General features: G+C 55.0%; 2 protein-coding genes across 5 annotated transcripts in view; one reads left to right on the plus strand and one right to left on the minus strand.

Annotated features, from left to right (window-relative positions):
• Positions 1-1,411: 1,411 nt before the first annotated feature.
• PPP1R7 (protein phosphatase 1 regulatory subunit 7) lies at positions 1,412-22,880 on the minus strand. Of its 4 annotated transcripts, none has more exons than XM_060015785.1 (10): positions 20,210-20,234; positions 19,643-19,783; positions 16,364-16,419; positions 15,610-15,675; positions 14,888-15,018; positions 14,298-14,460; positions 12,730-12,846; positions 11,776-11,880; positions 8,384-8,470; positions 1,412-2,449 (listed from the first exon to the last, which is right to left on the minus strand). In XM_060015785.1, exons 1-10 carry the CDS (start codon positions 20,217-20,219, stop codon positions 2,273-2,275), a joined length of 1,053 nt encoding a protein of 350 aa, XP_059871768.1. In that variant the 5' UTR covers positions 20,220-20,234; the 3' UTR covers positions 1,412-2,272. The 4 variants fall into 4 exon arrangements, with proteins under 4 accessions (XP_059871768.1, XP_059871766.1, XP_059871769.1 ...); XM_060015783.1 differs by lacking the exon at positions 20,210-20,234 and adding an exon at positions 22,623-22,880 and having other exon boundaries at positions 1,414-2,449; XM_060015784.1 differs by lacking the exon at positions 20,210-20,234 and adding an exon at positions 22,623-22,875 and having other exon boundaries at positions 1,417-2,449; positions 19,655-19,783.
• A 528-nt stretch (positions 22,881-23,408) lies between these two features.
• Positions 23,409-26,737, plus strand: part of PASK (PAS domain containing serine/threonine kinase) — a 39,063-nt gene continuing 35,734 nt past the window's right edge. The window contains exon 1 of the mRNA XM_060015782.1: positions 23,409-23,495. The gene's annotated coding sequence lies outside the window, so the exon portion shown is untranslated. The remainder of the gene's footprint in view (positions 23,496-26,737) is intronic.

The raw sequence follows: 26,737 nt of genomic DNA on the forward strand, positions 1-26,737 counted from the left end.
CAGCCCCGCCCAGGACACAGGCCTCTCGTCCCGGGACCCACGGGCGCCCTCAGCAGCACCGAGCCCGTCCGAGGGTCTGTGCGGCCGGCAGTATTTCTACAGTGTTGGCAGTGTTTCTACGGTGGGTTTGTAGCTTTTTTGTTTTCCCCCAGATTGTTTATAATCTGGAAGGAAATCACTGCTTTTGACTCATTTTCAAAGGTGACTAAACCTTTTTAAAGTTTCAAGGTTCAATGTGGATCTTTTCTTCCATATAAATTTTAGAGTTTAAGGTTCTTAAAAAATCAAATGTCATTCTGATTAGGACTGTGCTGGATTTAGCAGAGCTTTCCCATCCCTTCTACTTTTTTTGTATAATTTTGAAAGTGTCTATTAAAGAGCAGGTGCTGGACTTGGATTTGTGACCCGAGACGGGGACGGACGGGCTCTGACCCCAATTGCACATCTATCTGCGGCGCCTCCTTGAGCCTTTTTCTCCAGTGTCCTCTTTGCTTGAAGCTTTTTGGGTTTTTTTCCTACTTGTGAGTTGGATGTCGGATAACTTACGTCTACGAGCGGCTGCTCTAAACTTACATCTTCCCACAAACTCTCTAAGCTCTCGCTCCCTCTCCCACACCAAAGCGAAAGCCTGCAGTCTCTACTTGCACTTGCCACGGTCTTACCTCGATTTAAAAAAACCATAGCCATGCGGCTCGGGTCACTCATGGTTTTTCAGGGGCAAGTTTTGTGTCTTGTCAGGAACCGTCCCAGCATGTACAAAGAAAAGAGCTCACCAACCAGTCGAGTGCGTACTTCTTCTAAACCAAATTTTGCTGGTTTTGGTACTGCTGCCAAACCCTGTCTTTCCCTTCCTTCGTTCCTTATTTGGATTCACTGCTCGTGTGGGTGGACTCCTCCACATAATCCTTCCAGCAAGGGCACTCAAATCCTGAAACCCCGTGTTTCTAAAATGGCTTTCTTTTGTCCTCAGCTAGTGTCTGGCCAAGGGCAGAATTCCAGGGTCGCAATGCAAGGGCTCTCTGGGGCCAGGTCCTACCTAACCCTGCCTTCCTTTCCAAGAGTTCACTCTTCAACAGGGAGATGCTCACAGATGCACGTCACACAATCGATTCTGGCGAAGATTTGAGTCAGGACTTGGACGTGACCTCACCCTCAGGCCACCCCAGCAGGCGGTCACCCCCGAGCTCCTGGCCCCCCACGCGGCTGCCCAGGCTCTGTGACAGGCTCCAGAGCAGTGCTGTCCAGTAGGACTTTCTGTGACCATGGAGATGGGCTGCCCCTGGCGAGATGTGGCTATGGTGTGGCAAGTGCAGCGGAGGACATGAATTTTTAATTTCATTTTAACAAATTTAAACTTGAACTGATGCAGCCACGTGTGGCACAAGGGGGCCCACACTGGACAGCGCAGCTTGGGTCTTGGAAGAAGGAGGAACCCTGGAGACCCTGAGAGTTGGTCCTCATTCTGCAGAAGGGAAAATCCAGGGCCCCAAGAGATGACAAGGTCCTTGTAGCATTCAGGGTGAGGGTCAATGTAAGTTTTGTAAAGAATAAGGGTGAGTGTCAATGTAAGTTTCGTAAAGAACAAGCCAACACAACGGTGGGGTAAGAAGGGGAAGCAGCATTCGAGCAGCCATGAGGGCAGCTCTCTAGAAACAGTCCTTGCAGAGAGACTCAGGTGGGCTCAGACCCGCCAGCGGCACAGCACAGTGTGCGCGGGAGGCGGCCCCTCCTACCCCGAGGGCTGCGGGGGACCAACGGGCAGGCCCAGAAGGCAGCCAGCAGGGCCCGGCGGGCGGCCACTGCTCTTTAAGAGAGCGCTGGGGGTCACGGCACACAGGGCTGAGTCATCCTTTGCCTGCAGGTTTGTTTTTTAATATATAAGATAAAATTGGCATCAGCTGGTCTAGGAGGCTACGAAGCTCTGGGCTGACAGGCCCGAGGGCCCCTGGATGGCCCGGACGCCCCCCCGGCACGCGCTCCCAGACCTGCTGTTTCACCCTCTCAGGCGGGGTGTGAGAGGAGGAAACGGAGACGGTCGCGAGCAGCACCACGGGTGGCGCGGGGCTGTGGGCCACTAACTCGGAATGCGGACTGGCTGGAGGTGACAGCACTGGTGTCCAGGTGGCGAGCGGCACCGCACACGGCAGCTTTCACCAGTGCCTTTTTATTGCCATTGCGTTTGTGACCGTTGTTGATAGAGCGATGATTTAGGAGCAACGGGTGGACTAAAAACCGTGGCTGGGAGGCTCTTGGAAGAGAGGGGCCGGGAGCTTCAGAACCTGACGAAGGTGGCATCGATCTGCCGCACGGTGGGGAGGGCCAGCATGATCTTCCGCCGGTACTGGGGGTCCTTCTGCAGGGGGTTCCGCTCCAGGTACACAGTCTCCAGGCTCTTGGCGCCCTTGAGCTCGTCCAGGTCACTCCAGCAGTCCAGGAGGTTGTCGTTCATCTGGGGGAACACGCGCACATCGGAGAAGCCTTAGGGTGCTACAGCCCCGCACCGCGCCCCCCCTCAGAACACGACAGCCCTGCCTCGCCCCCTTCGGGTCACACCAACCCGGCCCCCCAGCCTCCCCACGTGGGGCACACCCTGGCCGGGCCGCGTCCCATATGGGGTGAACCTGGACGCGGTGCCACGACGGGGGCAAATCCATGTTCAGCTCAGCAGAGGGCAGGCGGAGCAACCCCGCCCCAGCCCGTCCCCAGGCAAAGTGCCGCAGCCGCTTCGGCTGTATTTCCTGCAAACCATCCTCGGCCATTGTCCCCGAGGCCCGACTATGCGCTCTGACGACAGCACGGACGACAGACCAGAGGTCGCCCGCCGGACACTCAGGGCACGAGGGGCCTTGATGGCGTGCACCCCCGGGACACCCACCGCCCGCCTCTGTGGCGGAAATGCCGCAGCACGGCTGATCCCGTCCGGGACGCGCCACGTCAGGAGGACGGGCTCAGAGCAGGCCAGGAGGCCCCGTCCGGCTCTGCTGAGGCCGGGGGGCTGGGGTTGGCGGGTGGGGAGACCTCTCACTTTTCAAACCACCATCAAGGTGAGGGCACGCAGGGCCTCTGGGTTGGAGCACCCGTCACCCAGCTTGGTCCATGCCTGTCGCGTGGATGTGGTGGCCCTTCTGCTGGGGCTCCAAGAGACCAGTCTTCAGTTTCCAAAGAATACGGCAGACGGCCAAGTGAGCACAAACTAGAGAACTGCCTCTGTGAACGTGAGACGTGCCCTGGATGGCCGGAGTGAAGGGCGAGGGCAGGGGGCTCAGGCGGCACCCGCGGGGACATCACCATCATGGCTCCCGGCTGTGCTGCGCCAGCAAACGCTCAGTAACCGGCTCCCAGGGAAGCTGAAGAGCCCCGACGTGTCGTGTCTGCCAGCTTCTGTGGCTGACCTCATGCTGACCATAGCACTGGGAGGAGAGGTGCGCGGCAGAGGCTCCAGCGCGTCGCCGCCCGTGAGCTGACAGGTGACAGGGCTGGGTGTGCAGGGTGGGCGGGGAAGCTGCCCTGAGTGCATGCCCCGCACCTGCTGCCCTCACCCCCTGGCTCCGGCCACACCCGGTTCTAGAAATCACGCTTCAAGAGACACCAGGCCTGGGGCCCGCCATGCACATGGTGGTGGGAAGGGCAGACCTGTTCCCTCGGAACCTGCGAGGGCAGAAGCGGGGTGGCCGAGGTCACACGGCAGCAGCCCCACTCAGAGAAGGTATGACATCTGTCCATGTGTGGGAGGTGAAGAAGCCGAGGCCCTTGACGGTCCCAGCCACTGCCACTTGGTGGGGACGCTGCAGAGGCTTCGAGCACTGACCAGGCACTGGATTAAGTCTCGAGAGAAGGGCCCAGTTTTGCCGCAGCACCAGGGTCTCCAGGGAGGGAGAGGATGACGGCCACGCTGCAGAGCAGCTGTGTGGTGGGGGTCTTCGGGGGGAAGGCGAGAGCAGCCTGGAGGTGGGAGTGAGGACCAAGACACCGCAAGCCACCTCCAGGTCCAGGGCTATGTTCACAAACGGTGACTGAAAACCTAGGCTCGGTTTCTTAGGACGACTTCCTTGAACACAGATCACATTTTCCTGTTGTACACCTAGTGATTTTGGATTGAACGCTGGACGTCGGGGCTAAGGCGGTGTAGAGACGGCCATAGGCTCGGTTCCACACTCCTTCGGGGCGGGTCTCCAGGAGGCCAGGACCCTCTCAGGGTCCCCAGGCCCTTCCTGGTGGGACGCTCCGAGCGCAGCCTCCTCTGGACACACCACTGCAGCCTGCTTCTAGGGGGCTGGAGGGCATCGTAGCTGAGCCTGTGGCACCTACCCCTAAGGCCTGGCCCGTTTGGTGTCTAGCTGGATGTCAAGGGTGCTGGTGAGACCCCCACCTGGGCAGGGCTGGAGCTCCATCGTCCCCCAGCTCTGCTCTCCTCCGGCAGAGCTAGTGGGTGAGCCGCGAGAGGGGTGGTCTCGTGCCCAGACTGCCCACCGCTCAGCCACAGCCTGGCAGGCGACCCCCACGTGGACTTCCGGGGCCCTCCTCTCTCCAACACCTTGTCCTGAAGAGTCCAGCTGCCATGAACTTTGACCGCTGCGTCTTCAGCTCCACAGAACTGCAGTGTTCCGCTCAGGAAGCTGGTCCTAGGCAGAGCAGGGCAGCCCGGGGCTCACTGTGTCATCCCCGTTCTCAGGGCCTGCGGCCTGCTGCTGCCTGCTGTGCGCTGCCTGGACGGAGCAGCCTCGGGCCTTGGGGTCGGTTCATGGTGGGAGGGCGACTCTGGCGCCAGTTCCACTGTCACAGCCAGTCTTGTCTTTAATAACTCACTGCACGTTATGAATCTCCCACAGAGCTTCTCCTCGATTCTCCCAGCGGGTATACAATGCAGGGTTTCTCAGACTCGCCTGTTTAAGGAACGCTATTTTCACAGAACTCCACGTGGGCCTAGTGTGCCCCGTGCTTTGGGAAAGCCAGATTTCCAAAACCCAGAGCCCGGCCTCGTGGAGGGCCCGAAGCCTGCTTCTGAGCACGGAGTCACGGGGACCCGGAACTCAGAGCAGGACTCAAGGTGCCTCCACCGCAAAGGGAGAAGAGCTGTCCCAGGATAAAGCCTTAAGCAGTACTCTGTTAAGCGTTAGTCTACGACACTCCTCTCGTACAACATGAGCTGCCCATGTGGCCAACGCAAAGTGTGCAAAACCAGAACCAGAGGGAAGCAATAGCCCCCGTGGCGGTGGCCGCAGCTGCTCGGTTACCAGAAAGAGGCCGCTGCAGTGGAGAGTCACGAAAAAGACACGCATGCCTTAAGCACTTTTAACTTGCAACGTGCGAACAGCACATTCATTTAATAAAAGTAGCAATGTTACATTGCTTAGGAGAAGTAAGGTCTTTTTGCAGCAGAATCTACTTAGAAACCGTCTCCCACTCCGCTGGCGGCTGACGCTCCGGCAGGGCCGCCATCTCCTCGTCCTTCTCAACAGAGTCGTTTGTGGCTGACACACACTGTGTGCTTCCTGCGTCACACGTCACGGCATTTCTGATGCCGCCGTCCTGTTAGTCCCCGCTGGTGCGCTTACTGTCTTTATAAACCCCAGGTCTTAGAGTTGAGGGTATTCCACAGTACAGCCAGCCACAGGGCAGTTTTCTCTAGGATTTAGCGAATGTGGACCTGGGAGTTTTATTCACCACCAATGGCACATTGTAAAGGATGTCTTTGACACAGGTAACTTTCAGAGATTCTTTTCTTTTTTAAATACATTTATTTATTTTTGGCTGCGTTGGGTCTTCGTTGCTGCGCTGGGGCTTTCTCTAGTTGTGGCGAGCAGGGGCTACTCTTTGTTGTGGCGTGTGGGCTTCTCATTGCGGTGGCTTCTCTTGTTGTGGAGCATGGGCTCTAGGCGCATGGGCTTCAAGTAGTTGTGGCGTGTGGGCTCAGTAGTTGTGGCTCACGGGCTCTAGATCTAGCATAGGCTCAGTAGTTGTGGCGCATGGGCTTAGGTGCTCCGCGGCATGTGGCATCTTCCCGGACCAGGGCTTGAACCCGTGTCCCCTGCATCGGCTGGCGGATTCTGAACCACTGTGCCACCGGGGAAGTCCCCGGAGATTCTTATCTTTGTATTTTTCCAAAATGGAACTCAAAACCATTCACCTGTATTGTCTCCACAGGAATTCCAGCATCTCTGGAAGCCTCATTGAGGGGAAAAAAAAAAAAAAAAGGCCTTTATGTCTCTTTTTTCAAGTTCTGCACAACTGAGATGTAAAGGAGCAAGGTGTGATGTGGAGTGTGACCTTCCAGGTATGCCCGTCTTCTTAAAGAGTCTCCCAGAAGGTGCACTTTTTAGTTTTTTCCATCTAGAATGTTTCCCACTTCCTCCTCTCATTTTTTTTCTGTTATATGAAGTCGACCTTTAAAGACACCCAGCTACTTGTCGTGTAGAAGGACCCTTGTTCTGGATTCAGCCGCCTGCTTCCCGTGGTGTCACCTAGCTCGTTCTCCCGGACCCTCTACTTCCTGACAACTGGAAGTTAGGTCTACATGCTTGGTTACATCACACTAAACATTCCTGGTGAGCACACTTCATACATGAAGCACATCGGGGGACACAAGGCATGAGGCTGTCCCACTACCGGGGATAAGTCTGATCCTGTGGACACACTGGTGGCGCCCAGATGACTCTGGGGAACGCGTCTCCCCTTTGCAATCAGCACACTCTCGGCGGGGCGACACTTGGCACATGTGCGAACACCCTGCTCGTCCACGGTTTGAGTCTGGTGATGCGCCTGCCTGAATCCCAGGCTGGAATCCCGCGACAGAACGTCAGCCTGGCCGACACTCCCCAGCAGACTGTCTCGTGGTTTTCAAGACCCAGCTTCACAGGATGTATGCGTTTCCCATCACAATGGTCTTTGGTGGCTAATGTTTATATAGAAAATTTACATTTACTTCCCCTCAAATTCAATAACATTTTAAACAAAACTGAGGTGTGGGAGCATTCCCAAGATACATTTCTCACACAACAGAATCACTTCAACAGAGGGGATGCGTGCCTGGTATGTTGCTGGCATCAAAGAAGGTGTCTGTTACTTCACACAAAGCTGGGGTTCAGGAGAGAGCAAGGGGGAGCCCCTAGGAGACAAGCCAGTCTTTTCATCACCCCGTCACGGGGGTGGAATCCTGTTTTCTGCTGCATTCTGTCGGCTGGAAGTGAGTCACTAAGGTCAACACACACTCACGGGGAGGGGTTACACACGGCGTGAATATCAGCACCTTGCGGGGGGTGGGGGCACACCTAGCGCCGTCTCCCTGCTGGGCGCCCTGGGTGCTGGCCTAGCCCCAGCCTCCATCTCTGGACCCCTCTTCTGGTTGTGCGGTTCCTCTGTGTGGTTCCCTGGCCTCTTCGGAGGCCAAATCCCTTCGCTCCAATGCAACCGGCTTACCACTAGCCACACCTGCCTCTGGGGGTGGGCTGTACACCAGACCCCCGGCTCACGGTGGCTCGCTCGGCTCCCCCAGCCTCTCGAAGGCTGGTTCCGGTCTTCCCAGACTTGCTGTGGCATCACGTGCTGACAACGCCCAAGACTCAGTGCTGCCGCTAAGGGGCAAGGGACATGCTCACAGCAGGCCACCTGTGCTCTAGGGAAACCGGGACGATCTTTTAAGATGAGGAAAGGAAAGCACACAGGACACAAGCAGGGTCAGCAGGATGGCTAGACAAGGAAGAAGCACGCCTTAGACGCAGCACGAATCTTGGATCAGACTGAGCACATCCGGACGACGCTCACTTTGCAGACGGCAGTCACCGGGTGGAGCGTGTGGTGGTGCCTGCAGGGGCCACCAGGCAACAAACGTGCTTCAGGAGGACACCGTGTGGAACCCTGACACTGAGGACTTCAGCTTGGGGGTCATCCTGCCACCCCCTCAGAGGAGTCTCGAGACATCTCATGCCCTGTTTCTCCTCCTCTGGGCTCGGTGACACTGCTCCCGAGACAACACTGTCACCATGAGGCAAACACAAGGCACATTCTGGGACGACTGACAGCGGAAGCCCATGCGACACCTCCTTCCGCGGTGCCGGTACACCCCCGTGCTGGGTGCACTGGCCCCTTGGCTGGCTCTGGAAGCCCTTCAGTCACGTGGCAATCCTCGGGTCTAATCGTACACTGTGCAGGGCTCCTCACACTTTCATGTGACCGCAGTCACCCAGAATCTTCTAAAATGCCCATTTTGGTTTGGTCTACATCTGGGGCGTGGCGGGGCCCGAGATCCCGCGTGGGTGCCGAAGTCCTACAGCCCTGCCCACAGTCCCATTCCACGCCACAGCCTCCAGGGCTGGAGTGAACGGTACCTCACTCGGCAGGACCAGTGCAGCTGAAGTGTCATCAACCCCTTGTGTATTAAACTTACCCAGAATTCCTGCAGCTCTGTTAGATGGCTGACATTTTCAATCTTTTTGATTCTATTTGACGCAATGTCCAACATCGTGAGTTTGTTCTAAAATAAGGAAATAAAATTTTTCCTGGATTACCTCAGATCAACAACGAGCGCGCGACCATGCACACAGCGTTGGGCGCTGAGCTTAGCGCCATGAGGCGAGCTGCCCTCCCAGGACGGGAGTGCGCTAGCAGGGGGACAGCACTGCCCACCTCCTGCAGCCTCCCCGCCCACCCCCAGACCAGGCCGAAGACACAGAATCCTCACGACTGCCTCACTGCGCTCTCACCATTGGGGTCTGGAACTAGTTCCTTCAGATTCCAAGCCCCAGGCTCCCAGATCCTGGCCCGCAAGGACCCCAGCGACACGCCTGGTCCCGGGAAGGGTAGCTAACACGAGGCCGGGGCTCTGAAGAGGGGGTAACAGTTGCAGCAGTATCTATTTAGTGCTCAACCCAAGGAAACATACAATTCCAACTGATCCTTAGAACAGTGTTTCCTCTTCTTTTAGGGCTGAGGAACCTGGGGCTTGGCGGGGGTGAAGGGGCCCTCCTTCCAGCACAGGAGGAAGGGCGGAGAGGAACGCCTGGGCACTGAGGGACAGCGGGTGGCCACTGGCCTGGAATTTACAGCTGATGGGAGAGAAGAAAGAGGGGGCTCAGCCCCACTGGGGACAGCGTCCGGGGCTCGCCCGCTGCGGGGCAGGCATCGCACTGTCTCGTGGAGACGCTGTGCTCGACCCTCTATTCCAGAAATGTCCAGCAGACGCCTACTTCCCAGCACACATCAGCTAAGCCCGAGGAATTTTTTTTTAAAGTTCACGGAGTTTCAGGATTTCACAGAATAAGATTGTAGTGAAAACGAAGCCTTTAAAAGCCTGCGCTGCTTCCTGAAGTACGTTTAACCACACCAATTGGCAAGTTTTTCTAAAATCAAAAGGGAAACGTTACGAGCTGGTTGACAGCCCCCGACAATACATTCTCTTCCTCTCTGCTCGTTTCTGATTGCGGGTTGCCTTCTTACATTTTCTACTGTGTTCCTGGGATTCTGACTCCAAATACCAAGTTTTAAGGGAAAGTTAAAAAAAAACTCTCAATAAAATAGAAACAAAGCCCACAAACACACACACGAGCGGGCAGCCAGAAGCCCTGCCAACCCAGAAGCGCTCCGGCCCTGGCCTCTGACTCCTTGAGGGCCGGGCACAGTGTCCTGTGCCGTCTGGGCACAGACGCGGGTGAGGAGCCCTTCCACTGGCTTCTGTTGGGCTCCTGGTGTCCGCTCAGATAGTTGCGTGACTACAGGGGGCTAGGAGGCGCCTGCCTGCGGGGCTCGGCGACTTTCAGAGCAAACAGGGACTCGGGAGAACTCTGCAGAAGGGGGCCACCGTGGGCAGCGGGGCGGGGCCAGGGCAGGCCCGCTGCCCCCTGCTCTGCAGTGCTGGGCGGCGTGGGATGTGTCAGCGCAGGAACCGGCCAAGCTAAAGCACGTGCGGCCCGCGGCAGGATGTGACCCTTGTGCAGCCCCAGCAGAAGGGCTCAGCACCAGGGGCACCCGGCTGCCAGAACTGGCCCCAAACGTCCAGGAACAAGGATTCCATCATGGGCTCAACACTACCTCGTGTTTTCCTGGGGAGCTGGACAGTGTTTTGAAAGCTCATTCAAAAGCAAACCAGTAAGAATTGCTTTTATAAAAAAAAGGAAGGGGACAGGGTGGGGAGAGCACGCACAGGAGAGATTACCCCGCTAGACCCACAGGAAGATGACCCAGCACACAGAGGGGCAAACAGAGGCAGCAGTGGGGGAGGACTCAGCTGTGGTGTCAAGATGGTGGATCTGCCATTTGGGAAAAGGATACTTACTGCCTGATCTCACACCACAAAGGTAAATCCCAGATAAATTAAGAGATAAAGCTTAGAAGAAAGTACAGGTGAATATTTGATCTCTAGTTGAACAAAGGTCTCAGAGGAAAGCCTGTCTCATTTGATTACAAGAATCGTACAATGATTACCTTTAAAGCCACAACTGCTATTTTTCTGTTTTGTTGCAGAGGCCCCAGAAGGGTGCGGTGCTGACCCCAGACCGAGGCGCAGCGCTCCTACTGGGACAGTCCTAAGCTCTTGCCCCGTCCTGTGCGCCTGGGACCCCGCTGCTCTTTTGGGCCACACCGCTGCCACGCGCTCTCCTGCGTGGACCCTCCGCTGACCGTGGGGACCGGCGGGGGAGGCCAAGGAGCAGAGGGGGCACCGCCCGGCTCCAATCGCATGGCCTCCGCATGGCCGCACCTCTCAGCTTAGCCTCAGGGTCCCATTCTGCACCGGCCGAGTGTGCAGCCAGTTTACACACCAGCTCTGTAAACTCTCAGTTTGATTGGAAGGCAGGGAAAGGCGACCAGACTCACTGTAGGCAAATTCTAGCTTTTCTAAAATTTTGTATGTAGATGTTGGTGAAATGAAATTCAGAACGTGGATTTCCCCTGGAAACATTACTAACGGTGGCTAGGCCCAGGGGCGGAGGCGCAAAGCCCAAAGGAGACTCGACGAAGAGTGAAACGCTGCGTCTACAGCCACAGGAGTGACCCGTCTGGTTACACTTGCTGCCAAGTCAACAAAACAGGAAAAAACCCAGTAAAATTGAAAGAGTAAAAGTATTTTATTTGTCTTGAATACTGCACTGAGGAAAAGCAGGTTTGCCTGCAGGCAGCTGAGGGGCGCAGGGGCTTCCCGGGGGCTCAGGGCCAGCGCTAGCCCTCCCTGCCCAGCGCCCCTAAGGCTGTCCTGCGCTGGGCGGGCAGGGCTGCTGAGGGGCGGGCGGGAGGGAGCGAGACTGTGCAGGATCTGGGCCGGGGGGGCGCTGCTGGCCCCGCGGGCTGGGTAGTGGGGCCCAGAGCGGGAAGAGGGGGTGGCTGCTGCGCCCACTAGCCCTCCGTGGGACAGGGACACCTAGGAGCAGCCGGGGTTTACTTTTTTCTTAACTTTAATTTATTTTTGGCCGTGCCCCGCGGCACGTGGGATCTTAGTTCCCCGAGCAGGGACTGAACCTGCGTCCCTTGCACAGGAAGCACAGAGTCCTAACCACTGGACGGCCGGGTGAGTCCCTGGGGTTTACTTTTTAAAAATCTTCCCCAACGCCTATAGGGCCATGCAGTGAATCTACCCCCGCGACACACAGCTCAGCTCAGCGCCCGCTCAGGGCTGAGCAGATACCGCCTGCGTCTGTGTTTCCCAGCGTGAGGAGGGATGGAAAGGTCACTAGGACAGACCTCCAGAGGCAGCAAGTCCCCTCGAGAGCCCCCCGGAGGCTGGTGTGTGCTGCCTGCCCGTCGGGCACCCCATGACCCCACTGCCCCACAGGCGGCCGGCGGGCTTACGTTGTTGTCCAGGCCCTCGATGACCTCGATGCCGTTGTGGCTGAGATAGAGCTCCCGTAGGTTCACCAGGCTCTGCAGGCCCTCGATCTTGGTCAGCCGGTTGCCCTGCAAGAGGGAGAGTCAGAGCAGCAAGGACGCGCGAAGCTGCGTGGCTTGTGGGAAGTGGGGCTGCTTACCATGGGCGCCTGACGGCGGGGCATCCGGATACAGCTGCAAGAATGGGACTCACACACACAGAAAAGGAAGACCGAAATCTTGCGTCTGCTGTACTGGGCTAAAGCTCATATGCGGGGTTAAAGGCTTTTATGCAAAGCACTCACTTTTCATCTACTTGGGGAAGGTCTACCTCCATTTAGTAATTCAAAAATGTCAGAATCACAGAATAGTTTAAAATAAAATCAGTTCTCATTTCTTTCAGCAACTACTACAACTCAAATTAAAGCCTAACGCCCTCTTCTTAAAGAAGTCTGCGGAACATCTGCTTTCCAAAAGGCATCTGTGGTTTTAGGGGACCTGCCACGCTGAGGTCCTGTCCTCAGAGCACCCCGCCACATCCTGCCTCAAGGGCCTGGTGCCACTTGCCTGCTTCTGACAAAAAGGAACAGGAGCTGAGGCGCAGCCACGTGCTTCCCAACCCCCGAGCCAGACCGCATGCCCTCTGCATGGACGCGGGAGGGCCGCTCCCACCGTGGAGCCCAGCACTGTAGGTTTTGGAATGAGCTCCACCTTCTGAAGAGACCCTCTGGCTAAAAACCAGCTCGAACTTTTACTAGGAAAAGGAGCGTGATGATTAGAGAATGAAACTGTGGTCCAGCATGCGTCACGCACGACTAAGGTCAGTGAAGTATAATGTCTCAGTCGCTCCCTGCCGGTGAAACAGAGAGCCCATCAAAGCCTGGGCCCTGGGCCTGCAGGACGGAGGCGGCAGGGGCGGGGGGGTAGGGCGGTCAGTACCTGCATGCTGAGGACTGTCAGGTTGGTGAGTGCGTCCAGGTTCTGAAGCTTAGTGATCTTGTTTTTCCCCAAAAACAAACTCTCCAGGCTGGTTAACGTGTCAATATTTTCAATTGCCTGTGAAAATCAGGACAGGGCAGCGCTTAGCTACCCGGGGAAGAGGAAGATCTCTGGGCAAGGAGAGAGAGCCGCCCAGGGCATCGGGCAGGTGCTTCTCCACTCTGGAAAATTTCCCATGCAACCTCACGTGAAAGCACAACATGAGAACACAGAAAAGGTGGGGGTGGGAGCGAGGCGTCAAGGCCCCCCCTTACTTGGGCTCACTCCCGGACCTCGAGTTTCCACAGAGCCCTGGAGCTCTCGGGACTTCTCAGGTCCCTCAAGTCCTAAAATTCCGAGTTGCCACATTATTACGTGACTCTATGTAGGGTTTGTTAAAATGCATTCCACAAGAGACAGAAGCTGGGAGCTCTGGCCTTGGGATGCCCTACGGGATTCCTAGAGCAGGTGCCCCCATTCCCTGACTCTCCGCCCCTCTTCCTGTTTCTGTCACCTGCTTCCTTGCTTCTCCTTGCTCCATGCCGGTGCTCCGCCATTCAGCTGGAGATGGATCTCCCGCAGCGCCTCGGGTAGCAGCCGGTTTAATCAACGCCCACTGACCAGGCCTCAGGCTGCCGCCTCCTCTGAGTTCACTGCTCTCCCAAAACAGGTTAACTACTGGCTTCTTCAGCACTAAATGACCAGACTATGTGCACGGGAACACAGTGGGGCCTCAAGCAAGTGCAGACCGAGCATCTTGTCTGGCCCTTCACAGCAAGATGTGGCTGGGGGCAGTCTACGAGGATGAGGATTCAGAGGGAAGGCATCCTTAACTGCTACGGCCTGCGTCAATTTGTGACAAGCCACCTTTCTCTTGGAAGATTCCATAGAGAAATACTCGATAAAATGCTGACATCTGGGCCACTGTCTAGTTTTAAGTGTGCTGCTTTGCTATTTTCAGCCGTATCACCACCATCGTCATGAGAGGCCCTTTGCCAGAACCACTCTCTTTGGTTTGCATCCTGTCCAGCTCACGAGGGCCAACCTGGGATGACCGTGTGCTACGAGCTTCCAAAAGTTGGACAGAGGGTCACTTGCGACACGGAGGGAGGGTAAGAAGTGCTCCGAAACCCCTGCCCCCAGCTGCTCAGCAGGGGAGGACAGGCCAGCCGAGTACCAGGCTGCGTGCTCCTTCCTACGGCCCTGGTGTGGGGCGAGGCATCGGCAAGCCAGCCCTCTGCTGCCTTGGGACACTTTCACTCTGCAGTACATTCAAAAGCAAAGTGTTTGGGGCTGATCAGCTCACCTCGGGCAGAACCTAATGGAATGGTTTGGTAAGAATTATGTCATGGTTTGAATGGGGAGCAAGTGAACTCTACGTGCAGAAGAAAGGCTAGACCGCTGCACCTGGGCACACACTCTTATTAATACTGACGTCCAGTCAGCACTTTTTCTTATGAAAAATACAGCCGACCGCACACCCTGCACCCACACCGTCCAGGCCACGCAGCCGCCACGCTCGCACCTACCCGGATGCGGTTGGACCCCAGCTCCAGCATCTGCAGTTGATGTAAGCTGCTTACGTTCTCAATTTTATTGATTTTATTGTTGACCAAGAAGAGCTTTTTCAGTCGTGTCAACTTATCAATTCCTTCAATGTTTCTCAGTAGATTAAAAGAAATATCTAGAATCCTGGGAACAGGCAAAACATTTATTTTTTAATGAGTGTAGGTCACACAGAACTCAGAATGTAACTAACTTAGAGGCAGCATCCCGACCTGGGGGACCGTGCCTCACCCGGGGGCGGGCGCAGAATCTGTGGCTGCCCAAGAAGGCCCGGGAGAGCTGGGAGGCAGCCTACAGGTTCCCGATGCCTCTGGGCTCACAGGATGGTGTTGAGGGCAGAGACCATGTCCTCCCTGAAGAGACCAGCCAAAAGCCTCCACAGGTTTAATTTGCAGGCTGGGACTGTGGGCAAGCCAACGCACCCCTGGAGCCAGGTGCAGGGCAGGACCCTGGGGCAGAAGTGGCCTCCCTGGGCCTGAGAGCTGGGGCCCAGGGCTGGCTCTGGGGAGGCTGGACGGGCCCCTCCGTTGTCTCCCTGGGTCTCACGACTCACTCCAGCTCTGTCAGTCCCTCCAGGTTCTCAATCTTCTTGATTTGGTTGTCGTAAAGATCCAGCTCTCGAAGACTCTGTAGCTCCTCTAGATTCTCAATGCACTTAATTAAATTTTGACGGAGGCAGAGAGTCTAGGGGACAGAAAGAGGGCAGCTGACGTAGGCAACAGGGAGGCCAGGAGAAAGCGCCCGCCGTTACAGGACAGGTCTTCCGGGTGGGAGGACATGGTTTTCCTTCCCGTTTTCTAGAAAGCTGCTGACCTTGGAAAGGACGGGCAGACACCCAAGGGAGGCTGGAGGCAAGCCCCATTCTGAGCAGACCTCCTTAGTGAGGGAGGCAGCGGGCAGCGGGGGTGCTGTGTCCCAGCAGAGGGAACCCTCAGCAGCTCAATTCTGAAAAACAGATTGGGCTGAAGCGAGTTAAGGACTGCACAGGCTGGGGTGTGTGTGGCTGCAGGCGGGCTTCGACCTGAGGCACTGCAGGCGGCCGCATGCCCGAGCCACCACTTGAACCTGGGGCGAGCCACCCAGCCTGCCGTCTGCCCTAGCAACCCTGCCAGGCCCAGGAGGAAAGGTGCCCGACGGCAGCTCCTGGTGCGGCCTAACACCTTTGCAAGGACTGTCACTTGCGCAGAATTGACTCTCTTCTGGGTTTTTCTATGTCCTTCGGGCGGGACAGACTCTGGAGTGTCACCTCCCCTGCAAGGACGGAGTTCCTCTCACCTTCACTTTCTTCAGCACCTCGAACCCTTGAATTTTTCCAATGCGATAATGATTCAAATCAACGTCCTGAAACAAGACGAGACCTAGCTCAGCTGCAGGCAAGCGCCTGAAGACATGCTTCCTGGAATCGGAGCCATGAGGAGGCCGGGCAGCGGGTGGAGGCGAGGGTGAGGGGAGAAAGGGAGAAGCGCTACACAGAGTCTGCGCAGACAGGGGGTGGGGACTCAGAGGCGAGCTGCAAAACGCTCCTCGGTTCAGCTACCACGGGTAGCGGCTTGACGTAAAACTGACCCTCCAAGCGGGTGGGATGCGAAACCTACTCTCACCCCTTTGCCCCCTTAGCACAGAGCACAAGCCCATGCTCTGAGTCCCGCGTCCCCACCGACGGCCGGCTGTGGGCTCAGGGGAGGCCCCACGGGCCGCCTAGACACAGCGGCTGGCTCTGCCCTTCCCAGATCATTAATGCGCGGTGCTTCTCAGAGGCTGGGGATGGCAGGACCCCACCGCATACAATGTAATCATCTGACCCATATAATTTGAGTCAAAGGCGTTTCATCTGGTTAAACAGAAATGGCAGGTCAATCACTGGTATTAAAAACAGTAAGAACACAGGGTCTCTGAGCCAACGGAGACAGGCTCAGACAACTCCTTCCAGGGAAATCACTCGCTAATCTGGCACGCTCGTAAAAGATACCCTGACGGTCAGAGTGCTGTCACCATGCCCCCCGAGGTTGGGTTGAGCAGGCTGCATTACCTCTGCATTTCTGTCCAGGTTAATGGTTTCCATATCCACAGGCAGCTCTTGTCCTTCTGAAACAACAAGAAGAAGAAAAGCCCATTCAGAGCCCCCCGTCTCCAGGAGGACGCAGACCCTGCGTCCGCAGAGAGCTGGGTTGGGCTGCCTGGGGCACAGAGCCAACTCGAAAGCAGAGGAGAAACCAGCAGGCAACACCCGGAGGGCATGGATGACGCAGCAGAGCTAACATCTGTCTGACAATGGTCACCCTTCAAGATCCTCAGTTTCCTGAACTCAGCAAACGCCTCCAAACTTCCATCTGTGCCGCACAATTTCCCAGGAAGGGAAATGCAGTCTGACGCTGTTGTCAGAAAAGCCGGGGGAGGGGGAACGGTGACTGAGCCTCAAGTGACCCCAGCCAGGGGCCAGGAAGCTGCCCACCGCCACCTCCTGGTGATGCCTGAAGCTGCGTAGCTGGTGGCAGCCTGCCTCCCGGTCTTTCCCTTCTTGTCTGTGACAAGAAAGCAGGTCATTTGAATATAGATCACGCTGTGGGCACATCAGATGTTCTAGGATGTGCCTTCTACTGCTTTGGAAAGTGGCCCAGCATCTACAAACATGTCTGTCTGCAAAGAGCGAAACAAAACGCTCAGCTCAACAGACAAGATTGAAGAGCCTTGCTGAGCAATTTCCATGACCCTCTTGCCGGGCAGGATGAGGAGCCAGTCCACCCTGGAGAGCGGGCCTCCCGTCCGGGGGCCTGAGGAGGGCGGCCACCGCTCCCGCACTGGGCTCTGGGCCTACTGCAGCACATCATCTAAAAGGGTTAAATGCTCTCCCCAGCCTGCATGCATTAGGATCTGAATGAGGCCACACACTGTAACTAGAGGGCATTTCTGTAAAGTCCCCGTTTGTTCTTGCAATTCGTTGTTGAAGAAACTGGGCCGCCTGCCTTGGAGAGGCTCCTCTTGGGTGGCAGCGGCTCCTCCACGGTGACTGCTATCTGGCCTGTGCCCCCAGGGACCGCTGGTCACCACTACCGTTCGGCCTGCTTCCTTCAGCTGCCTCTCCCCGACGGCAACACTGCATATGCTCCTGCGGCTGAGCAGGCTCACAGCCCAGCCTCACGCCCCCAGCGCCCCCCAGCACGGGGCAGCTCGCAGGCTGGACTGGAGGCCTCGGAGAGGCAGGCCAGATGCAGGCCCAGCCTGACAAAGACGTCCTGGCTTCACACTGGCTGAATTCACCGCGCCGCCTTTTCCATAACCACCGACAATGGCTAGTTAAAAAAACATGTCGGGCTTCCCTGGTGGCGCAGTGGTTGGGAGTCCGCCTGCCAATGCAGGGGACACGGGTTCGTGCCCCGGTCCAGGAGGATCCCACATGCCGCGGAGCGGCTGGGCCCGTGAGCCATGGCCGCTGAGCCTGCGCGTCTGGAGCCTGTGCTCCGCAACGGGAGAGGCCACAACAGTGAGAGGCCCGCTTACCGCAAAAAAAAAACCAAAAAAAACCCCATGTCATTTACTCTAGTTCAGCCATAGCTTTACAAGATGTCAACCAACCCAAAAATTAAATAAAAGGAGCTGGGCAAAACCAAGAGATATGCCCAAACGATCCCCCTACAAAAGACAGCACAGCCAACGGCCTGAATTCAGGAAGCTGCAACGAAAGACGCGCGCTACAACAAAGGCAGGGTGTCCAGGACACATGGCCACAAGGCTTAAAGGGCTCTGTTTGCAATACATCCAGCACAGGCAGTGCTCAAAACGGCAGCCTAACCTCTGAACAAAGTCACCAGCCATCTTTCCAAACCTATCCTGTATGTTTTAAGTTTTAAAACAACTTATAGAAAATAGGTGAATGGTACCAGTTGTCACATTTGAATTTGTTTTACTTGAACTTAAGATCTAAGTTAAGTATAGGTAGGAGCAAGTCCTGGTTTCTCTAAGGACCTATAAAAATGCACCTTCCTAGAGGACTTGTAACCAGCTAGTAGCCTGGAAGAAAGAACACCGGATCTAGACAAGTCGGGGTCCAGTCCAGGGGCTCCACTTTGTAGCCATGTACCCTAGGGCGAGTCACAGTGAGCCTGTGCTCACGAGCCAGGGGAGAGCCCATGACAGGGCTCGGTCAACATGCCAGGCATTCAGATGTGAGGGCAGGTGACACTCCCACCGCTTGGTCTTCCTGTGACTGAGTCAGCAAGAAGAGCTTTCACCCATCACTCCCGTGTACTTATTCCACCCACATCACTTCCAGAATATCGACTCTGAAGCTCCAAAGTAATGTGACTGGTACTTTTGTGGTAATCTCCTTTTGCCTTAAAATTAGGTTGCCATAGTTACCAACCATCTTCACTGGCACAGACCATGATGTTATTTTAAAAATTCGTTTTGTTTTAATTACCATAACGGTAATGCATGACTATTAAAACTTTAAATACCCATACACTGTGTATAAATCTAGAAAATGCAGAAGGTACGAGACCCTCTCAAACCTGCTGTTTAGAGAGACTGCCCCCCGGCCCCCCCGGGCCAACAACAGTTTGATGTGTTTTCTCTCTTAAGTAAAACTACATACTATTATTCTATTATTATCATTTTAAAAATAAAGATAGGATTTTAACACGCATCCCATTTGTAAAGAATTTGCTCTTTTCACCTAATAATATATCTTGGACATCTTTATGTCTGTTTCTATGGTTTCTCTCACTCCTCTGAATGTAAACTGATTTTCTAAGCAAGCAAAGAAAACAAACAAAAAAGGCTCAGATCATAGTTTGGGAGGGTGAAAACCCACCATTACAGGCTGAGCACTTACTTTTCTCATCTCTAAATTCATTTTGTTGTTGTTAATCACTAAACCAACTTAGAAGTTGATCCTCAGGCCTATAAGTTTGGTGGACAGAACTCAGAAATCACTAAGAGAGAATCAGTTTATGTCCACGGTAGGAAAAGAGAGCACGCTCGTTAGCCGAACTGTTTATTTCAAATTGCACTTTCTGCACATGTGGTTAATAAGGCAATCTTCTGGTTCTGTTTCAGATGACACATTAGTATCAATATCATTAGCATTTGCCTTCAATGGAATTAGGAAAAAGTTCATCCTGCCTGCAAGCGCCGTAAGTGTGTAGCTGGCTCAGGGAGCACCTCAGAGGGCGCCCTACTCCCAGTGCCCCTGGCCACCCACCGAGGGCCTCCAGAGTCAGCCAGACAAACACCCGGGCGCCACCCGGGGGCCCATCACATGCCACAGAGCCCCATCCTCCTCCCGCTTAGTGAGTTTAAGGTTCTTAACTCGGCCTGGTACCTTCTGGGTCCTCTTCCCCCCGCTCCTCTCCGTCCTTCAGGCTGTGCGCACTGAGCTCGGCCACCATCCCGCTGCTCTGCTTCTTCCCTTCTTCATCGCCCGACTCTTCCGATTCCACCCGCCTGTCAACTGAACCCACACACATCCATAAGAACTCACACCCATGTTAGGGGGCCCTTTGAGGAACATATAACAGATTGACATCCAGTTGGAAGTCAAAAAGACTTCATTCAAAAATGTTTGTTGAACTCAGTTCAACAAACATTTGAGTGTTTTCCATGGATGTCCCGGGTACCACCTGAGGCATCCAGTGGAGGGGGGAACTGTGGCAGATGGGAATGGGGCACAGCAGGGAGGCCACAGGGGTACAAAGGTGAGTGACATACTATTCCTGCCCTCAAGGAACCCGTGAAGAATTACCAGGTGTTCTGGAAGGCCTGGGTGGTTTGTGATTAAACGCCCTAGCGGTAACACACAGAGAAGCACCTCCTGTCTGGCTCCCTTTTGGCCTGGATGTCCACGTAGAGGGGACCATGTGACCCTCCCGCCACATACCTTCATCCATGCTCCACTATCCATTTGGCCAAGAAAACCAGCCCAGTTCACAGGCCCACGTTCTGAAAGAAATCAAGACTAACTCAAATCAGACTGTGGGCAGCGGGGAGCTCTAGAAAAAGGAGAAGACAGCCAGTAGTGCTAAATGCCCCACGAAGTCACTGATGCTGAATGTCAGGGCACCGTGACACCAGCGCAGTTCTGAAAGGCTGGTAAATAAATATTTTTTGAATTAGCAAATCAGGCAGTGATTAAATGTGGCAGACTGGTAAAAATTCTTTGGCAAGACTGTCAAATAATTTCCCTTTTTCCTAACTTTTTTTGCAACCTCTTTTGGAAATCTGTGGAAGACCTGGAGCACTAATGGATTACTTGGAATCATCAACCACACTGAAAGCATTCTCTTTTCTCCCACTACAGCTTATTTACAAAGGGGTATGCTCTTTGAGGGGAAGGCAGCTACTTCACCTTTGTATCTCCTGCTGGGCCTAGCAAAGCAGCACCCAGGCAAGGACTGCTGGATAAGTCCTGATGAAATCCACCTCTAAAACCTCCAAACGCATTCCTTCTTCCCTGCCCTGGCAACTGCCTTGGCTCAGCTACTCATTACCTGTGGCCTCGGCTCCTGCCTGGCCTCCTGCCGGGTCTCTCGGTGGCTTGTCTGGCTGTTTAATCTATTCTCCATTGCTAGAGAATCTGAGCTTATTCTAAAATCCAAATCTGATCTTTGACTCCAAAAATTTCTGGAATGCCATTGACTCTTCCTGAGTTTGCATCCTGTCTCTACAGACACAGCTTTGGCATGTTATTTTCTTTTCCAAGCCTCCGTCTCCTCACCTGTAGAAAGAGCTAGTATAGTACCTGCATCTCAGAGCTGCTGTCAGGCACAAAAACATGTGCATGACACGTACGCAGACATGTGATAAATCAGTTGTTACCAGGCACAGGTGGTCAAGGCTAAGGGACAGCAAGTTCTACTGGGCAATGGTCTGGTGCAGCGGAGCCCAGGGTGGGAGGGGCTTAGCTAATGAAGGGCAGCCAAAGTGAAACAGGGGCATGGGACAGCAGATCAGCACATAAGGTGACTATGCGGCAGCGGGGACTATGGACTGGCTCAGGGTATCAGCAGTGGGCACGGGAGAGGTAGTAAAGATTTGGAGAGATTAAGGAAGCAGGGGCAGCAGAGCTTGTTGATTCATTGGATGGGTGGGAGCCGGAGAGAAGGAATTGCCTGGGTTTCCTACTTGCCATTTACCAAGACACAGAAACAGCTAAAGAGGAAGTGGGAGTAGGTGGGAGGGTGGGAAGAAGGGGGATAAGAAGAGGCGTTTCCCTGCGTAAAAAGACCTAATGGTCTGAAAGTCCAAGACCCTTCATGTGCTTCTCCCCCCACCAAGGCCCTCCACGACCTCCCCTGCCAGCCTCACCGGCACTCTCCCTCGTTCAGTAGGACTGTGCCACCCCTGGCTGAACCCTCCTCCAAACAGGCCCCATTCCTCCACACCCCTCTGCCTTCGTGCGGCCTCCTTCACCTGAAGTGACCTCAGCCCATCTCCAACCCGGCTGATTTAGTTGCCTTGCACGATTCGGCTCAGAGCTGGCTTTGGCTGCGCAGCCGTCACTCACAAACATGCCTGCTCTTCTTTCGCCGCCCCCGCTTCCCTAGCACTTGACACTGGAGACTGTGGCTGCTCTTCCGGAGCGCTCCTGAGGCCAGCGGATCGAACAGCACGGGAGCACTCGCAGACACGACTGGCTCTCCGACTGCGGTAAGCGTGTGTATGTAACTATATGCACACATAACACGCATATACTTTTTTCAACAAAGCGGAAGAGTTTGATTTAGTCTTTTTGGAACTATGATCGCTTTGAGAACAGGAAACCGTCGATTTTGTAACTCAGCTCTTGGCTCCTGGTCACCCCTTCCCCACGACCCATTCACTTTCGAGAGGACCCTTCTCCACCCCCGCCACGTTCACCAATGGCCCGACTCGGGCGAGTCCCAGGGAGCCGCGCGCCTTGTTTCCTCGTCAGCTGCCCCGGGACTGGGGACTCGCGGGGCTGGCTGAGGAACTCGGTGCGAGGCTCCCACCAGCTGGCGGACGCCAGGGCTGTGGGACCACCGCGCCCTCAGTCCCCACCCACGCGCCCGGCTCGCCCCGCCGCTGGCCCCGACCCTAGGTTTGGCACCTCCCGGGCCGCCCGCGCCTTCCCGGCCGCTACCGCCTCAGCACGGGGTCCCGGGTCCAGGGCCACCCCTGCCCTGCCGGCTGGCAGATGTCAGGGGGTGCGCGCGGCGGGGTCCGAGCCGCGGCCGCAGGCGGGCCGCCCCGTTTCTCCCGGGCAAGGCCGGTACGGGTCGCCGCCCCCCACCCGCTGGGCCCTTCGGTCGCCGCCCCGCGGGGCCGCTCACCCTCCATCATCTCCTGCGACTGTTGCTGTCCCGCGCCGCGCTCCGCCGCCATGTTGGCTGCTCTTCCCCTTTCCGGTATCTATCGCCTCAGGCCCCTCAGCCAATGAGGGTTCCCAGCTCAGAGCTTTGCCAGCCAATGGAATCACATACGCTTGCGCGGCGCCAGAGCCTCATGGGAGTTGTAGTCCTTCCGTGAGGCCGAGCCCGCCCTCAGCCCCCGCGCCGCCAGCCACACCACCCGGCGGACAGGTAATTAGCGCTCGGGAGGCTTTGAAGGCGAGGAGCGGGTTGAGGGCAGGGATAGTCGGGGCCGCACGCACGGAGCCGAGCCTGCAGGAGAGCGGAGAGGAGTCTGGGAGCCGCTCTGGGCTCGTGGGCTGGTAGCCAGACACGGCGGGGCGGGTCCCTGCGTGGGGCTGCAAAGTGCGGGCCAATCGAGCGCATCCCCGGCCCCTCCGGGCCTCAGCGTCTGCGTCTGCACAATGTGCCGACATTGTTCCGGCGTCGCCGCGCGGACTGAGCCCGTGTGAAGGGGCCACTTCCAGTCAACGCTTAGCGCAGGGCGCCCGCGCTCGTTTCGGGCCCGGGGCCTGTCCGCTACCGGGTCCGCCCGAAGTGCCGGGAGAGCCGCTCGGGGCCCGGGACGCCGACCCGGCCACTGAGGGCGCCGCAGCCCACGTTGGCCCCCGGCTCCGCGGGCATCGTGGGCCGTGAGGGAGCAGCCCTGCGCTCCCCGCCTTCAGGTCGAGGTCTCCGAGGGGCGAGCTCCGCGCTGCTCACCCTTCCTGAGACCAGAGGAAAAGGCGTCCGCGGTCCGTGCTGGTGGAGGCCCTGTCTCTTTTGGCTCCTCCGAGGCGCCTTAGACAGACTCCGGTGCGTCCCTAGCAACCGTTAGCGCGGGCGTCTCCTCCCGGGCTCGCTGCGTCCCCGCCCACAGGCGCTAGCGGTTGGCCCGTGAGTACTGTCAGTCGGCATCGGTCGCTCTGCCATTGGTCGGTGGGGCTAGAGGCGCGGGTGGGCTCCCTCCCGGCGGGTGTTGGGAGGTCGGCGCGTGACTCTCTGCGGCCTCAGGTGAGCTACCCGCACAGGGGGAGCCGGCCCGCCACCCCGCGCCGCCCGCGTGCCCGTCCGCTTGCCGCCCTGCGGCCGTTTGCCGCCGGCCGCGCCCGCGCCCTTCTCTCTGCGCGCCTCGGGGTCTTGGGCTCGGCCTGGCCCCACCTGGCGCTCCGTCCTCGACCCTAGAGCGACTGTGTGTGCCTTGTCCCCCTACTGGAAGGGGGCCAGGAGGAGGCAGACCGCGTCTCGCTCTCAGCTCACGGTGCCCGCTCACGGTGCCCGGCACGTAGGAGCTTCTCAGTAGACGTTTGTGGGGCGAGCCATGGGCTGTAGCGCCGTGTCCATGCTTCCTGACGTCCCCACTACACACCTGGGCTTTATCTTTAACCTCCTCACCAGTGTTTCTTTTCCTAGACAAGGGCCGAGGCCTTGGGATGCGGTCTTGATGACTTTTATTCCTTACCTTCCACGTCTCGCCCAGTAATCCTATATCAATTCTATGTCTAATTTCTCTTGTGGCTTTCCCTCTCCGTCTTTCTGGTGTTGCTTTAAGTTAAGACCTTATAATTTTTTGCCTGGGTGACTGTAACTCCCCCCTCCTCCCCCACTGGTCAGGTGACTTACAAGCATAGACCTCTAGATAAGATCCATACTGCTTGCGCCGGCATAGGAGGCCCTGGGAATCCCAACCAGCTTCTCCAGGCCCATCCCCACCGACTCCTGTGCGCTGAACTCCTCCCCAAGGGCTCTGTGGGAATCTTTCACTTACTGTGGTTCTGCCTGGGAGGCTTCTTTACTCTACCTTGCTGGGCTCAGCCCTGCTGGTGCCTCCTCCAGGATGCCTTTGAGGACCTTTCAGGTCTGAGAGGTGCCCTTTGCTTACACCCTCCCTCACAGCAGCCATCATCCTGGATACTCTGTAGGATTCCTTGATGCAAGAAACAGAGAGATAGTCTCAAAATGGGTCTGACGGTGAGTGAAGTTATTGGCCCCCAAGCCTAAAGTCCAGAGAAAGGCATGTTTTATGGTAGGTTCATCCAGTCGTTCGAAATGACATCTTGCCATTTTCAGCTCTGCTCACCACCGTGTTAGCTTCATCCTGAGGCTGGTTCTGCTCTCGGTTGTATAGCAGTGGTGGGAGCATTTGGAGCTATTTGCTTCCTAGCGTTTGTTCTAGTGGGAGAAAGTCGGTGGCCTCCAGAAGTTCACCCATAAGAGCAAGGAGTACTATTCCAGAAGCTCCCTGCAAACCTCTCCTTCTGTTTGGTGGGGGGTGGGGAGTGTCACTTACACCTTCTGGAATCAAAACTAGCAACGGGAGTAGGATTGCTCTGAAGCACCATCAGCTGCTCTCTGGGTCCAGCTTCCCACATCTTCTGCTCAGAGTGGCTACAAAACAAAACAAAATAATACCCCCCCCCCCCAAAAAAAAGAAAACACACACACAGCAAAAAAACAACACCTGTTCTAAAAACCTAGTCCTGGATTAGGCCTGAGTCAAAACTGAACTTGTAAAAAAGGAAGAGATGTAAGGCTGTGTGAAGCTAGGGTCTGTGCTCTCAGGGGCCAGCCTGGGGCTGTGGCCTGAATGTGCTGTGCAATGCTGAACTAGCTCGGCAGACTGTGAACAGCACAGGAGGCACCAAGGGAAAACGGATTGTCTTTTCTGTGTCCATTTCTTAATTTATCAACTTTAGACACTATTTACTTCCCCCCAGGAAGGACAAAACATTTTGTTCCCTCCTCCTTTCTCCGCATTTCCTTCCTTCCTCTCCCTGTTTCTTGTCAGTTTTATTATACAAAGTAAACTTTTGTAATATTTACAATGTATTCTGAAGAGTTTTATTACTTTCTTTTACAAAGTAAAGTTTTATAGCACTTACTGTGTAGTCTGAAGTTGTAATCAAGTCTTCTGGGCTTTGTCTATAGGCTGGTTATAGAAGTGGAAAACTGAAATATGATCATGTTGTTGTTAGTTATTGCAGAATAATTAGTGCATTGAGATGCTTAAAGAAGGGAATATCAACCTGTGACATTTAAATGTTGCAACTTGAAGGAGAGCAACACATTCTAATAAGTTTATTATTTCGCTTCTTTCTTGCTTCCTACTCACCATTTGGTTCATAGCCAGCTATTTCATTTTAGGGTCCCGTGTGGGATATAAACGTGTACATGTAAAACATCTCAATTTTCCAGTATATACTAGTTGATTCATTTGCAATATGAGTCACAAATCAAAACAGTAAAATGAACGTGTTTAAACTCACCACCCAAATTAGGAACTGGGAGACCCTGTGCCATTGTGCCCTCCCTCATTGCAGCTCGCTGCTGGACCCTCATAGGACATCTCCTGCCTGAAGTTTGGGTTTGTCACGTAACTGTGTACCCCTAAACAATATACTTAGATGAGGGGGGTATGATAGAAAGGGAATCCTATTGCCGATAGTCTTTCATAACTTGGTTTTTTCCACTTATATTGCTAACATTTATCCTTGTGTGTATAGAATTTGTTTTCATTGCTATAATTCATAGCATGAATATACCAGGATTTTAAATCTATTTTCTAATTGCTAAATGTTTAGGTTTTTTCTTTTCTTTTTTCTTTTGCCGTTATGAACCATACAGCCCTGAACGTTCTTGAGTGTGACTTGCTACCTATGTGTAAGAATATCTATAGAATATAAATCTAAGAGTGGAAAGTACTGTCAGAGGAGAATGTTTGACTTAAATTGTTTTCTAAAGAGATTATATTAATTTGTTAGCCTTCCCATTGATCCACATCTTTATCAACATTTGGTATTAGAATTTTTAGGTCTTAATTTTTGCTGATTTAGTAGGTGTAAAATTGTCATGATTATGCCAGTAAAGTTAAGCTTCTTATCATAGGTTTATAGGATTTTCTCTTGTGAAATTCTTGTTTCTATCTATTGCCCATTTTTCTTTTTCTTTTCCTTTTTTAAAATTGAAATATAGTTGGCATACAGTATTGGTTTCAGGTGTACAACATAGTGGTTTGACAATTATATACTTTAGGAAATGATCTCCACAATAAGTTTAGT

Source organism: Delphinus delphis, chromosome 7, assembly GCF_949987515.2.
Source record: "Delphinus delphis chromosome 7, mDelDel1.2, whole genome shotgun sequence".
Taxonomy (NCBI): Eukaryota; Metazoa; Chordata; class Mammalia; order Artiodactyla; family Delphinidae; genus Delphinus; species Delphinus delphis.

Excerpts from the sequence above, each read along its gene's own strand:
- PPP1R7 (XM_060015783.1), bottom strand. The coding sequence starts at position 22,674 with ATGGCGGCGGAGCGCGGCGCGGGACAGCAACAGTCGCAGGAGATGATG. Across the intron at positions 16,420-19,642 it reads CCCAGAAGGTACCAGGCCGA|AAGGACAAGAGCTGCCTGTG; the intron begins GTTAAGAACCTT and ends TTGTTGTTTCAG. Across the intron at positions 14,461-14,887 it reads GAGGGACTGACAGAGCTGGA|GATTCTAGATATTTCTTTTA; the intron begins GTGAGTCGTGAG and ends GCCTGTTCCCAG.